Source organism: Quercus lobata, chromosome 3, assembly GCF_001633185.2.
Source record: "Quercus lobata isolate SW786 chromosome 3, ValleyOak3.0 Primary Assembly, whole genome shotgun sequence".
Taxonomy (NCBI): domain Eukaryota; kingdom Viridiplantae; phylum Streptophyta; class Magnoliopsida; order Fagales; family Fagaceae; genus Quercus; species Quercus lobata.
In genome coordinates this window covers 57,794,808-57,810,005 of record NC_044906.1, presented here as the reverse complement: position 1 = coordinate 57,810,005, position 15,198 = coordinate 57,794,808, and the positions used below count along the sequence as shown (strand labels likewise).

At 33.3% G+C, this 15,198-nt stretch overlaps 1 protein-coding gene across 1 annotated transcript; it reads left to right on the top strand.

Moving 5' to 3' along the window:
- Positions 1 to 9,305: 9,305 nt before the first annotated feature.
- Positions 9,306 to 9,922, top strand: LOC115981996. The gene has a single exon (XM_031104465.1). It carries the CDS (start codon positions 9,429 to 9,431, stop codon positions 9,717 to 9,719), a length of 291 nt encoding a protein of 96 aa, XP_030960325.1. The 5' UTR covers positions 9,306 to 9,428; the 3' UTR covers positions 9,720 to 9,922.
- The last annotated feature ends 5,276 nt before the right edge of the window (positions 9,923 to 15,198 follow it).

Sequence of the window (15,198 nt, the reverse complement as noted above, 5' to 3'; positions counted from 1 at the left end):
TTTTTTTTATGACTTATAATTTAGGTATTTGTTTGAATATTAACTTGATATATTTATATATTGTAACTTAAGGATTTGTTCATTTCAGTCGAAAAAAAAATTTGTTGAGCTCTTTAGGCTTTTCTTATACAAAGAGTGCTCAATAAATAATATTGTATTAAAACATAAATTCTATTCTTATATCTTTTATTGTGAATATATCAAAAAAAAATTAATACTTGAAAATTGATATATCAATTTTAATTAGATTTGAAAAAATTCTTAAGTTTTATTTTAATTTTAAATAAATCATGGTTTGAGCAATGATCCACTGCTGAATCAGTGACTTAGTAAACCCTTGAGTGGAATTATAGTTTTAATTTAATAATTAGTATGTGTTAGTGTTTTCCATGACTCAATGGTAAAATTAGTGTAATATGGTCATTTAATTAATTGAAAATTGGATGTAATATGTATTGGATGTTCCTCCATTAGCTAGAGAAGCTTTGTACCAAGATGCTAATTTTGTTGAGTAAATGAATGATATGCTTCTGTTTCAAAAAAAAAATTTAATTGAAAATTGAATATTACAAGAAAACTCCACCAACACTCAAGGAAAAAAAAAATCCGAGAAACTTGTAAACTTTTGTTTTGGGGTCAAAAGATAATAGAAATTTTTGTTGGGATTAGGTTTTAACAAGTTTATGTGTTTTAATTTTTAGATTAACACATGTTTCTGTTACCAAAATTTAAAAAATCAAGGTCATGGACCAAATTTTTGCAAAGAATTTGTTCAACAACCAACATTAATTGTAATTAGAAAAGAAAAAAAATGGTTGATTGTTGAAGAATGATAAATCGTTTGGAGAGCATAGCATTTAATTAAAAATGCCGTATACAGTACGTTAGTTTTTAAGTGCTAAGTACCCTTTTGTTTGCCTGAAACGATTAGTCCTTTAAAAAAAGGGTACCTTTGAAATGGTTAATAATTGAAATCAATTATAGTGTGTGGACCATTTCTCTTAGCTCTAGAGCTTTGCACAAGCAACGTGCACGAGGGGTTATAGCCAAACTCAAAGTCCTAGTATTTAATGGATATATTAACCTTTCTTTATCTCATAATTACCTTCTTAATGATACATGGGTTGGCGTGTAAATCATTAGAAGGCCATCATTAAATTCTCTTCAGTACTTTTGTTTTCCATATGCGATAAAAAAAATATATTAAATAATCTACACAAATCTTGATCTTTAATAAGTTGACTTCAAATCTTCTCGTTTTAAATAGAGAAGAAATATCATTAATTTTTAAGGTTGGTAATTATTGTTAATCAATAATTTCTAAAGTTTTTTGGCTCCAAACTTCTGTAAAAGCATTCTGATTGGGTTATGTACGACCCATTAAAATACAAAATAGATAATATGTAATTTTTTTTTTTAAAATTTCTCCTTTATTCTCTCTTCTCTTTCCTACTTTGACATTAAAGTAAATACTTATTTTAAGGTGAAAATTGTGACATGACGTTAAAGTAAATATTATTTTAAGGTGAAAATTGTGAAATAAATAATGTAACATAGGATTTGTTATTAAAATAAATATGTAAAATAGTTAAAGTGATTTTTTGGTGAGGTAAAATTATTATCATTATTAGTATTACTTTTTTGGCATTAGTAGATGAGAGTGCTCTAACAAAATGTCAAAGAGAAATTGTGTGATGGGTCCATTCTATTAGGACTGAAATTGGATGCTATGAATCCCATAAATTCTTTAAAACTCTCTTCCCATCAACTCTTTCTCAATTTCTCAGCGATTTTGATGACAATGATGTTCTTACAACATTACCTACAAATGAAGAATTAGATCAATCTTGTTCTATATGGGATCCCATAAATCCCCGGGACCTGATGGTCTATCAACACTGTTTTTCAAACATTATTGGGATATTATTAGGGATGATGTAATTAAATTTGTTAAAAGCTTCTTTACAGGAGGCTTCATGTTAAGCAAATCAACAATTCCTTCGTAGCTCTCATTCCTAAAGTACCAAACCCATCTACGTTAAATCAATTTCGACCAATCTCCCTTTGTAATGTTTTGTATAAGATAATTTCAAAGATCCTAGCCAGCAAGCTCAAACAATCATTTTGGCTCAAGAGATTGTTCATTCAATGAGACTCAAAAACTGAAAAGAATGATGAATTGGGTTAAAATTGGATATGAAGAAGGCATATGACAAGCTAAAATGGCCTTTCATTTTGCAAGTGCTTCGGTGTTTTGGTTTTTCAAGTTGATGGGTGTAGTGGATATCCTTTTCGATACTTCTAAATAGATGCCCTTTTGATCATTTTTAACCACAACTAGGTCTCAGACAAGAGGACCCCCTATCCCCATTCCTTTTCATCCTGGTAGCAAAAGTATTGTCAAGATTTCTCTAACGAGCTGAAGATAGGAGTCAAATAAAAGGAGTGAAGGCCAGTAGAGCAGCTCCAATGATAACCCATCTATATATAATTTGTCGATGATCTATTCGTTTTTATAAATAATGAAGCAAGCCAATTGGAAGCTGCATTCGACCATCATGTTGAGAAAATAGAATCGAAATTCCAAGAATGGAAAATGAAAACCTTATCCCAAGCTGTGAGAACAACCTTAATCAGATCAGTGGTGTCAACCATAGCCTCATACACAATGCCCTCCTTTCTAATTCCAAAGAAAACATCCAACAAGATGGGTGCCCTCTTTCGAACTTTCTAATGGGGGCACCAGGGTCTAAGAAAAAATGACGTGTCTTTCGAACTTTCTGTACACTGCTATATACGCACCAAAATTTAATGAAGGATTGGGACTAAAGTGAATGGAAGACTTCAGCAGATCACTTTTGTCGAAATTCTCATGGGAGCTAGCTCAAAATAAAGAAAAGCCAAAATACAAAACTCACCCTCTAAGTTTCATCACTTTTTATTTTAGTCCTCTAAATTCAAGTTTTGTCATTTCAATCTTTTAAGTTTCATTCATTCTTAATTAAGTCCTCCGTTAATAATTTGTTAGTTGCTGCAATTATCTACCCAAAAGATACCAGTTTTACCTTTATTTAATTTTTAATTTTATATTTATTTATTAATTTTAAAAAAATGTTAACTTCAAATAAATAAATTAAAAAAAGAAAGAAAGAATCAACGTTGTCCCTCCATTTGAAGCCTATCTTGATACTAACAATTTTGGTTTTTATTTTTTTTATATATATATTTAATATAAATAACTATAAAAGCCAAACAATTTTGTTAATTAGCAATGTTTCCAAACTATTTAGGAAACTAGCAACTTGAGTCTTTTAGACTCGATTTCACTGTAGCAAATCGAGTTTAAGAGACTTGATTTTTGTGTGTAGGCAAAGTTGAGGTGGACAAAAAGATCCATATGGAACTCGAGTCTTTAAGACTTGAGTTCCTGTAGACCATCTTCTTTCTTCCTTCGTTTTTATTTTTATTTATTTATTTTTTTTCCATCTGCCGTCCCAAGACAATTTTTCCTTCTTCTTTTTCTCCTTTCTCAAACATCCAAACCATTTTCTCAAAATCCCAAACCCAAAAATCATGATCTCGAAATTGGAGCAAAAACCCAAACCCAAAATTCACAATCTTAGCATCAAAGCACCATGGGTTTGATGATCTCAGCACCGAAGCAGCTTGGGTTTGTTGATCTCGTCACCAAAGGTCCGTTTTCTGTGTTTTTTGGTTTGGTTTGTCTCTTGATTCATTTTCTGTTTTTTCTGGGTTGCTTCTCCGATGGAATATTTTCTTTTGTGGGTTTGTGCTTTCTGGGTTGGTCTGTTAGTGTTTTCTAGGTTGATGTTTTGGGTTTTTTTTTTTTGTTGGTCTGTTTGTGTTTTCTGGGTTGTTGTTCTGTGCTGTTCTGGGTTGCTGCATTTTCTGGTTTCTAGTTGTTGCATTTTGTGATTTCTGACTGTTTTGGGTTTCTGCGTTGGCATATGTTGAGTTTTTTCTAGAGGGTAGAGACTTGAGTTCCACATGGATTTTTTAATCCACCTCAGCTACGCACCTGATGGAAATCAAGTTTCTAAGACTCAATTTGCTACAGTGAAATCGAGTCTAAAAGACTCGAGTTGTTAGTTTCCTAAGACTGAAAGGGAAGACTTTGGGCGGCTTTGCTCTGATCGGACTGTACAGATTCATTGGCTCCAGTTCCTTGTTCTCCCTCTCGATCTCTCTTTCGCTCTCCTTCTCCCTCTTAATGTCTCTCTTTCTCCCTCTCAGTATCGGGCTGGGCTGGGGTATTAGGTGGGTGGGATTGCAATTGTGTTCTTTTAGATGGGAGGGATGACATAGATTAATTTCTGTTTTATTTTTTTTAAAAATAAATTAACGTTGTTTAAAAAAAATAATTAAAAAAATAAATAAAGGGCAAAAACGGTGTTGTTTGGGTGGTATAACGGCAACAACTAACAGATTGTTAACGAGGGACTTAATTGACGATGAATGAAACTTAAAGAACTGAAATGACAAAACTTAAACTTAAAAGACTAAAATGAAAAGTTGTGAAACTTAGAAGGTGAGTTTTGTATTTTAGCCTAAAGAAAATCTTTGGACTAGTGTTTTCAAGAAAAAATACATACGAGGCCACTCATTTTTGTCAGCTCCTAAACAGCTAGAGCCTTTTGATTTTTGTACGGGGAGCTTTCAATGTTGGGATCTTATTTTTAAAGGAGCTTGCTACAAGATTGGGAATGAGTTTTTTTTTTTTTTTTTTTAGATGTTTGGAATGATCCTTGTATCCTTAACAACCCTTCATTCAAACCAAAGGCAAGAGAAGGAGTACAGGTAACAGAACAAAAGTTGGTAGCTAACCTTAATATCCAAGAGCAAGAAGCTGAAACACGGACAAGCTACGACAACTATTTTCCCAAGATAGTGTCTCTAATGTCCTGAATATTCATGTACTGCTACAACCTACATAGGATAAGCTTCTATGGGCTCCAAACTCAATCGGAAAATTCTCAGTACATGGCCTACTTAAAATGGAGGATTGGAAAATATTATGGAAAGCTAAAATCTAAGAAAGACTGAAACTGTTGTTATAGAAGTAATCATGGGACACACAACCCACCAAGGCTGTGCTAAGCTTTAGAATCACAACAGTTGTGGATGAATGTACATTTTGCCAATGCCCAAGTGAGTTAGCCCTTCATTTATTTACACACTGCCCTTTCACAATGCAAGTTTAGGCCAATTCAATGTGGGCACTACTTCTCAACTCAATGAACTTCCCTTCTATTGCTCATTGGGTTCAATTCTTAATAAATCCTCGCTCTATTATGCCTACAATGAATGAGAATACAGTAGATAGTTTTAATTGATGATATTTTTGTTGTGTTAGATAGTTTTAATCATTGGTCAATCTCTATTGTTAGAATAATTTTGCTGCCCATTTTCTGGCTAAGTGAGCTTTTTGTTCTAACAAGTTTGGCTCCTTTAAACACTCATAGCTCCCTGATAATGTTGTTCTAGAGGAAACTTGAGTAGTTTAAGAGCTTTTCTTTCTTTTGTCTTTCTAATAATTTTTTTCATTCAGCCCAGAAAACAATGGGCTGGGCTAAACAGTAATCAGGCACCATGAAGTACAGGTTCACTTAGCATTTTATGGCTATGCTTGGGCCTGGGTTGTATTGTCTTCATATTCAGTATATCTCGGTCAAAAATAGTACTTGGGAATTTCTGCAGGCCTTTTTCGGCTGAATTTATTTGTGGGCTCTTAGATATTAAAACTTCGATGCCTATCAGAAACATTATCTCACGTGTTATTAAATGGGGGAAAAACATTTACAGAAAAATAATAAAGAAATATTTGAAGTGTATGTTAATCTAATTTTTTGGGATTAAGAGTGATGGCACCGTGCAATTACCACTTTATATGAGATGTAAAAGTTAATTAGTTTTTTTTTTCCTCAATCAGTTTGATTGAATTAATTTTTTTTTTTTTTTTTAACTTTTTTGAGTGACATAACATTAGTTTGGGAGGAAAAACTCAATCAGCTTCCTTTTGTTTTTATTTTTTGTTATATTGTGGGTAAAAAAACATTCAATGACATTAGTGTACTGGGCTTAACTTTTTTTTTTTAATGGGAATATTGAGCTTAACTATTGTGAAACGCGTAAAGATAACGGCTAGGAGCCCCAACTTTCAAATATTGATTGGGCTGGTACACTTCAAATACAATGGACTGCAGTTTGGGTCCAACCCTGGGTCAATTAACGGTGGATTGGTTGCAATTTTATAAGGCACCCAGATCTAGATACGGACTGCAAGCTTGGTTTGTGGAGTCGGAGAAAGATTGTATAATTTGTATGTCGAAGAATATGTAATTGGCCCTAAGCTTAAGCCCATTATCAAATTGAAAGAAAATTTAGTAGAAGTTGAAAACAAGATAATCATGTTACAGACAATGGAGGATTAGAAATTAATTCTACATGGATAACAATCATAGTGGAAGTGGAACCATTAGTAATATGTATGGTTGATAAAGAGAGTAGGAGTAGGATTACATGTCAAAATAGGAGGAGGAAGAGTTATGTGGTGTAGAGATTAGAGAGCAGAAGAGGATGCAACTTGAGAATTAGATAAGACATGATTGAGAGTGTCTCTAGCTTAGTCTTTGAAAACGTACATTTGATAGAAGAGGAAGTCTTAGTGGAGGTGATGATGAGCTTGAGTTAGCCAAGGAGATTGTATATATGCTGTTTAGTTCTGGATTTGGATAGCCTTAAGCCAAATTAATTTTAACATCTGGGGAAAAATTGTTAAGTATTGTGGAAATATAATAACGTGGTACTCTTTCTTTTCATGTACATGGCAGATTCTGTAATGAATTTAATTAGTGGGATCACCGTATTCTCGGGAGTACCTAATTAAGGAGGTTGGGATAAATGCCAAATGAGAGCAGTTGGGGATGATATGGACAAGGCAATGTCACTATGTTGTGAACGATGAGAATGTAAACGAATTTCCTCTAGAACAATTTTGTTCAGAACTTGGCCAATTGTGGGTAGAGGAGTGTAGTGAAATAATTGGTTATGGTTAGACTCAAAGTCGTCAAGGAGACCCATCATGAACAAATGATGTTGAAGTTTCTCTCGATACTTATGAAATTTCATAGTCTTTGAGGCACCCATCAGAAAGAGAGCAGATTGATCAACTAAAACTTGCATAAGAGCTAACGCTGTTTGACACCATAAGAGCAAGTGTAGCATGTATATCCTAGACTTCCTTGGTTGTATCGAAATGACCAAACTTTAGACTGGTGGATGGAGTTGATAAGTTGCGAAACCATGTGATAATCTTAATGATTGGTGCTTTCCCAATCTTCAAGTCGTGAGACAAAGGCATCATCAGTCTCATATTGTTTCTTGGTAGGTGCTTTATGTGATCTCTGGTAAAATAATATCAAACCCTGTGACCCTTGAGGAAGCTGTGCATAGACTAAGCTGAAAGAGTGTAATTATTCTTATCAAGAAGTACTTGAATGGGATGAACGACATGATTTTGTACCATTTAGGGATGTCAAATGTAAAAACCAAAGAAAATTTTGAAATTAGCATGAAAAATCGTGTAGAGAGCAATCAACGGTCCATGACTTATACAATAAATGTGACGTGGTAGATGATGTTCCAAGTTGCTATGATAAATATGATGATATAGCCAATAGTGTGGCACTGATATAATGATAAGTTAGCGTCTGCTACTTTTAGTCCTCCCATTAACTACAGCCAAGACTCCGCCTCTATATCTTATGCCCTGTTCTTTTGTAATTTGGAATCGTTGATTGGTTGTGGTCATTGCGGCTCCTTTGTTTGTATTATATAGGTTTCCTTTCCTTTAGGTGTGCTGGCAAGCAAAGGAGGATGAGGACTGGAGTCCAACCCGAACAACAAGGATCAAAGAATGTCTTAAAAGCTCGCCTAAGTTTTTTTTTTTTTTTTCAAAGAAACATAATGCATTTTACCTTCAAGGTTTGTTTGAGATCCGCTTATTTTACTAAAACTGAAAATATTTTGCTAAAAGTATTATAAATAAATATAAAAGTTAACTGAAATAGTATAATGAGAGTTATAAATAATACCAAAAAGTGTAGTGGAGTCCATGCATAGTAGCAAAAATAAGCTGAATAGTAAAATAAACTGATTTTTTAAGCTGAAGCCAAACGCACACTTATTATTATATAAGTTGAGATATTTTGTAAATAATGTAAAATGTAGTTGGAATTTGTTTCCAATTCTCCTTGCAATCAGTTTATTTTCTATACGTCTTGAATAACTCAAATATGAAGTACGTAAGCAAATATAAGTAAATTGATCATTTATATTGTTAAAAAAAAAGACTTTAATAATATAAGAATAATGTAATTTTATTAAGAACTTACCAACATTATGTTGAAAATATGATATATATATATATAATGACTAATGAAGCAGCTCATCTTTTACACGAATCTCTTATCCAAAACATAATTGAAGTAGGACAAAATAACTAAAATGGACCGTAGTGAACCGAAATAAATTGTAGTGAAGACTAAATGAACCAAAGTGGACTAAATTAGGTAGAATAGACCGAATGGATAATAATAAATTGAAGTGGGCCGCTCGAATTACGAAGAGTATGCATAATTGCATATTATCCTAGGCCCCTAAAGATGTTAATCACTATAAAATTTCAGCCAGACAGATCATAAAAGAGGCAAAGCCAACCACCCAACTTATAGTATATGAGAAATCTTATCGAAATAATGGTACTCCCGTTGGGATACCAAAAGGTGTCATATCCTAAATATTACGTGATATACGTGACCCAAAGATAATAAACTATTTGGGAAGCATGAGATTGTCTCCCATGGTAATGGTGGGGACCTCTAGGAAAGATTTTTCAAGGATATCATCTCTCATAATTCAATGCATAGTGCACAAAAAAGAGAAATGGATAACAAGAAGGAAAGCTAATTGGGGGGGTCTTATTGATGATGGGATCTTAAGAGTGGTTGAAGCATTACAATAAAGTGATGACTTTATGTGGGAGCTGGTTAATGGAGTCTATTATCACATCCGTGAAGCAAGAGAAGGACATAAAGATAATAATATTGCTTACACAAGTGTTAAGTCACAGTTCTCGCACATCACCTTTTTGAATTTTTAGCCATAGCCAATTCCATCTCTTTCTCTGTCTTATCCACATTTAAAAGCATGTAGACACCATGGGCAAGTTCTTTGTGGAACACAGGCCATTCTAGAGCCTTCTTGCAGAGAGAGAGGTACCAAAATCTATTCTATATATTTGTCTTGCTTTCACTAGTTAGTTTTACTGACATTGAAGTTTTATATATCTTCAACTACCAAGTATATATCTCGTTTATATTGCAGAAGAAACTAATAAGGAGACCACAATGGAAAGTGAAGAGATAGCTAAAAAGGAGATGAAGGTGGAGATCCCATCAGATGCTGAACTTGTATCAGCCATGTCTGGGCTTGCAAGACAGCCGAGTGGTGCAAAGAGCAATTGTCTATGCTCTCCAACCACGCATGCAGGTTCATTCAGGTGCAGGCTTCATCGCACCCCAGGTCTTCAGCGAACAAGAAGCATGGACTCCAATAGTTCCCTAAGGGATTCAACATCAAAGGCAAATACGACCACGGCTGATTCTGCTAGTAATGAAAACACAGTAAAAGCTCAGTGATTCGCAGAAATAAGTGCATGTTATTGTCATCGCTATAGTACTTCGTTATTGCTTCAACAGCTTGAGTTGTATCTACTTGCTTATTGCTTTTATAATTGTTAATCCACCAATTTCGTTGCCTGAACATTCTAAACGCAGTGTCTCTTCTACCTTCTGAAGTAGCGATGACCAATAATGGTATGCCATGTGGATGATTTTTTTTTTTTTTTTTCTTTTCATCTTAAACTTTGATTATTTTATAAGTCAAGTGAATATATGAAAAGTTTTGATTGGAGTATAAAATAAATCACAAAAAGTAAAACAAATGATTAATTTGTGTCCGTAATAAAAAGTGGATTCTTTTTCTTTTTTACCTTTTTATCCTTTATTTTTTTGGAAATAAAATGAAGAACAATAATTTTAAGTGCATATTTTACAAAAGGGATAGATGGCAAGAGATTTGTAACTCAATGATGTCTAATTCTTCCAATTAAGAAATATGAGTTCAAGTTCTCATCTCCTCTCTTAATTGTTGTAAGGGGAAAAAATAACTTAAAAAATAAATATAAAGCAACCCATAAGGCATACATATGAATTTTCTTTGGGTTGTTAAGATTCATGTTGTTTACATTATTGTTAGGATTCATATATTAGTTGGCAAAAACTAGAGTCAAAACATGTTAAAATTGAGTTGTATCAATAAAATTACGATAGGGTTGAGTTTGAGTAAGTTATGTCAACATGTCGTTCGAGAAGAGATCCATATAAACAGAAGTTCAAAGTTCTGAAATGGTTGAATTAGTGAGTTATCTATGGAAACTATAGGGTATAAGTACTAAGGTTTTGTTCTAAATTGTAAAACTAATTCTTTTATAGTGGATTGCCTTAGTTGGGGTAGGATATAATCGTAATGGTTTTTTCTCTGGAGGGTTCTTTTATCTCTTTTCACTTCATCAGCATATCCAAAACAAATCCCCTAGGCCTACAAAACTTCACCTGTCAGCTAATTCAAGCCCACATACCATGGAAATGGCTCATGAAAAGCAGCTTATGAATTTGGTCCAATTTGGACCCATAAAGTCAAGCCCAAAAAGCCACCAATTCAGCCTATAAAATCCGTGAGTAAGAGACAGCAAAAACGGCCAAACTAGGGCCCACAATATCCATCTCACAAGTACTGCTTGTGTGGTGGGTGATCACTCATGGAGAAACACCATGTTTGTTGAATAGACAACCTTTACCCGACACATATTCTCATCCCAATAAAAAAATTCAATCACCATTTAATGGGACAAAATGGGCTTCTGTCCTTTTTGGGCAAATTAATTAGCCTTTTGCCTTTCTTCCCAAACTAAATAGGGAAATGCCCCTCTTTTGAAAATCGAGTTAAAAAAAAAAAAAATTTGGAGCCCTATAGTGACATTTTTAAGGACTTATAGTGACATTTTAAGAACCTATAGTGACGTTTTATAACTTGATATCCATGAAATCGAGTTATAGGCAATTTTGTTGCCTATAACTCGATTTCATGGATATCAAGTTACAAAACGCCACTATAGGTCTTTATAAATGTCACTATAGGTCCTTGAAAACGTCATTATAGGGTTTAAATCGATTTTAAAAAACTCGATTTTCAAAAGAGGGGTATATCCCTATTTAGTTTGGGAAGAAGGGCAAAAAACTAATTAATTTGCCTGAAAAGGGCAGAAGCCCATTTTGTCCCCATTTAATGCTAATTGTTTTGATCCCTCAAATTTGAGAAATTATTAGCTACACAAGGAGGGCTGCTAAAGTGGTCATTTCAACCAATGAAATAGTGATATTTATTCAAATATGTGAATCGGATTCTTAATCAACATAAGAAATAAATAAATAAAAAATAATAAAAAAACCCTACTAGGCAATGTCATATTTGCATAAATGACAGCGTTTTATTAGTTAGAAAGACTAGAAAAACCACTTCAGCAATCTTCACAATAGACTTAATAATTTCTCCTCAAATTTAACAAATTAGGAAAGGCACATTCCCTTTAGGGAAGCAGTTTTTGCCGTCTTTAGACCCCAAACACTTATGTAGCAGATCAACTAAACAAGTTCTAATTGATCCAAATAGATTAGCACAAATAGTTATATTAACCACAATTATAATTCACCAAATCAAGAGCAATAAAGATGTGAAGTAGTAAAAAGTACACAGAAATTTGGTAATAAAGTGGAAACCATTGAAAAACCTCTTCAATGGAAAAACCACTTTGGTATCCAATCTTGCAAAAAATTCACTAGAAGAAATAATTACAACAAACTACTTACAAGACTTTGAATATGTTAGGTTAAAATAGATTGACCTCGATTAATTAATTCAATTACCCAAGTTGATTAATTAGGTCAAATTACATGCAAATCATGGAGGCAACAACAAATCACCAAATAACTGATATGTAGTAGAAAATAAATGATTCGGTGATTTGTTGACAAATGGAGAAAATCACTAGCAAGAAAAAAACCTCACTTGGTGAATTTAAGATCACCACTCCCAAGAATTCACTAATCACTAATCAAGTGGTTACAAGTATGAGAAATCTTATTACTACCCTGGCCTATCCCAAAATATCAACCTACAGTTGAACCTTTGTTTTAATACCCAATTGAACAAGATCTTGTAGCAGACTTTGTTTTGCACAAATCTTCAATCTGTGACTAACTTCTTTGCATGGATTCCAGTACGTGACTAACTCTAGTAACTTGATTAATTGTTATTGGCTACAAATTTTTTCACTTCATAAACGTTGAAGATCAGGAAGTACTTGCCAAAATTAGTTATCTTCACAGTTATTAAATTGCATCATTACAATATGGTCTTAATTGTAGGAGTTTAAGAAATATTAAATTTCGTAACAATGTCTTACCCTAGTTGCTGATAGACTACTGCCAACACTAATCATGATACTTTCATAGTTAATATGTAATAAGGTTAACTATATTCACTTTGAAACAAGTTCTATGTTTTTTGCAAGTCCTGGCTGCATTGGAAGTTATGAATGTTTATAATTGCAAGTCCTGGTTGTATTTTTAATGTCTGCCTGCGGTTAATGGTTTATTAACATGATTGCATGCGTGTCAGATATGCAACAACTACGAAATGTGGATCCTGGACCCGTGGTTGGTACACAGTTGACGCGGTAGCTGGGTCATCAATCCATGGCGTTGTGGGAGACGCCAGTTGCCAATCAGATACGTAGTTGTACTGAACTTCGAACATGTTGAAATCGTTTCTTTTTCTTTCTGTAGGGTTCTTTGATTATTTGTAAATAGATGTTGGAAATGGTATCATTTCTCTTTTGGTTTAGGTAGAATTTTATTTAATCCAAAGAGAAAATGGTATGAAGCAAAAATAATCATGAATTTAAAAACACTTTCATTAACAGCATCAAGTCTTATTTCCGGATATATTGAAACTACTAATGCTACAAAAAATATTAAACATCAGTATTGGCTAAAGAAAAGGTATATTCAAAGTCAGTAGATCTCATTTAAAAGTTATAGTAATAAATTAAAATGAATCCACTGCCATTATTTTTCCAAATGTGCACACATAAATAGGCGTGGCTACACATAAGACAACTGACTTTAATTCCTAATTCCCTACTCCATTTGACATAGTGAGACATTTTGTTCATTCATTTCAAAACATAATGCCCATAACCGTAGTGCTAATTTTAAACAATGTCATTGATCTTGAATTGATCCTATCTACTATTGAGCTAGAGTGAATAACCAGTTAACATCATAACTAACATATTGCAAAATGTTTGTAACTAACCAGTTAGCCTACTGTTTCTTGCTTCACATAGAGTATCTGAGTTCTAGGTCTCTGTTTCCGTACTTGATGACTTTTAAAATAAGCCTTATATATGGCTAAGGTTGTAGAGAGAGAAACCCTAATCATTCAAGTCATCATGGGCCCAAATTTAGATCTGAGAATTTTGAATTCGTAGATCTCGACAAATTGAGGTTGCATCGAGCTTCTCCATTAATCCTTGATATATAGCAGCTAGTGTCGAGCTTGTGTTGAGTTTTAATGAAATAACTTTTCTTCATTTGTTTCTTAGATCAAACTTCATGTCTTTAATGATATCACTTGATATGTTTGAATAACATATTTCTTGGTACATTAAATGATACCACTTGATATGTTTGAATAACATATTTCTTGGTACATTAAACCCAACTTAAATCTACCCAATTACAAGTAAAGTGTGTTTTGTCAAAGGATTAGTCAATTATATAGAAAATATGACCCTAACAGAATCTACACTTTCTATTATAACATTTGTAAACACCTCGCATGCCTTCCCACATCAGTGATTCCAAAATCTTTAGAATCCTTATTTGCAAACTTCTCCACGAACAAACCTTGCTCGCAACCCAAAACTTCAAAAATCAACAACAATCCATTGTTAAAGAATAAAATCTGCGGTTTCAAGGAATCAATGGTTTAGGCTCAAGGAGACCCTCTCAGAGAGCAACTCTAAAAAATTATCTCACAGGGAGAACCACTATAGAGAGAGGAGTTTAGAATTGTTCAGACACAAGAATGCTTGCTCTCAGCAAAATTTTGATACAACAACCTCTTTTCTCTCAATTTGTATAAATGGATGGTTTTATATTGAGAATCATTCAACTAAGTTGCTTGGATTTTAATGTTTGTTTACTATTTGACACTATTTTTCTTGGGAAAATGTAGTAAATGTCGAGTGAGCGGCTCTTGATGATAGCACAATTGTGCCAGATTCAAACAGTCATATCTCACTTATTTCAAATCTATATTAGGTCAAATTTATAGCTATTTTGAAAAACTGAATGTCTACTTTCTAACAAAACAAGTTTAGCTCAAAAAAATCCTTATGATGCAAAAAATATTGAGAAAATAAAGATTATGAACTCATAATTTTCGAATAAATAAAAACCTCATCATCTTTGAACAATTTTTTACCGAAACTCAACCTAAACAATTCTATTGATACAACTCAAATTTGACTAAATCACTACTCTTTTACTGCACTATGTTTTCACAAAACTCTTACAACACCTTATTTTCACATAAAAATTTAGCCAACAACCTAGAACCTAACCACTACTATCTTAATGTGACTTATTGATGAGAAAAAGTGAAATTGTCAACACGGATAGGCAACTACAAGGCAATTTAAGGAGGAAGTTTCTTTTAAGATAGTAATTTCCCTGCAATGGCACAAACGGACTCCATAATTCTATTTCCAAAAGGCAGTGCCTAACAATTGAAGACAAATGTTAAAAAGCGCACTGATTAGTTGTCTTGGAACTAGAACCCACAGAATGAGAAGAGAAAACGGGGTAAACTATGTACTAATGATTTAATATTTATAGAAGGCCACAAGTAATTGTTTACGAGAGTTAATATTATATTACAGAATATTCATAGGCTTTAGTGCTTATCTGACTAGAAATTATATGGCAACAA

Bases quoted from the DNA above. Each gene is read 5' to 3' on its own strand.
- LOC115981996 (XM_031104465.1), top strand. From the start codon at position 9,429: ATGGAAAGTGAAGAGATAGCTAAAAAGGAGATGAAGGTGGAGATCCCA.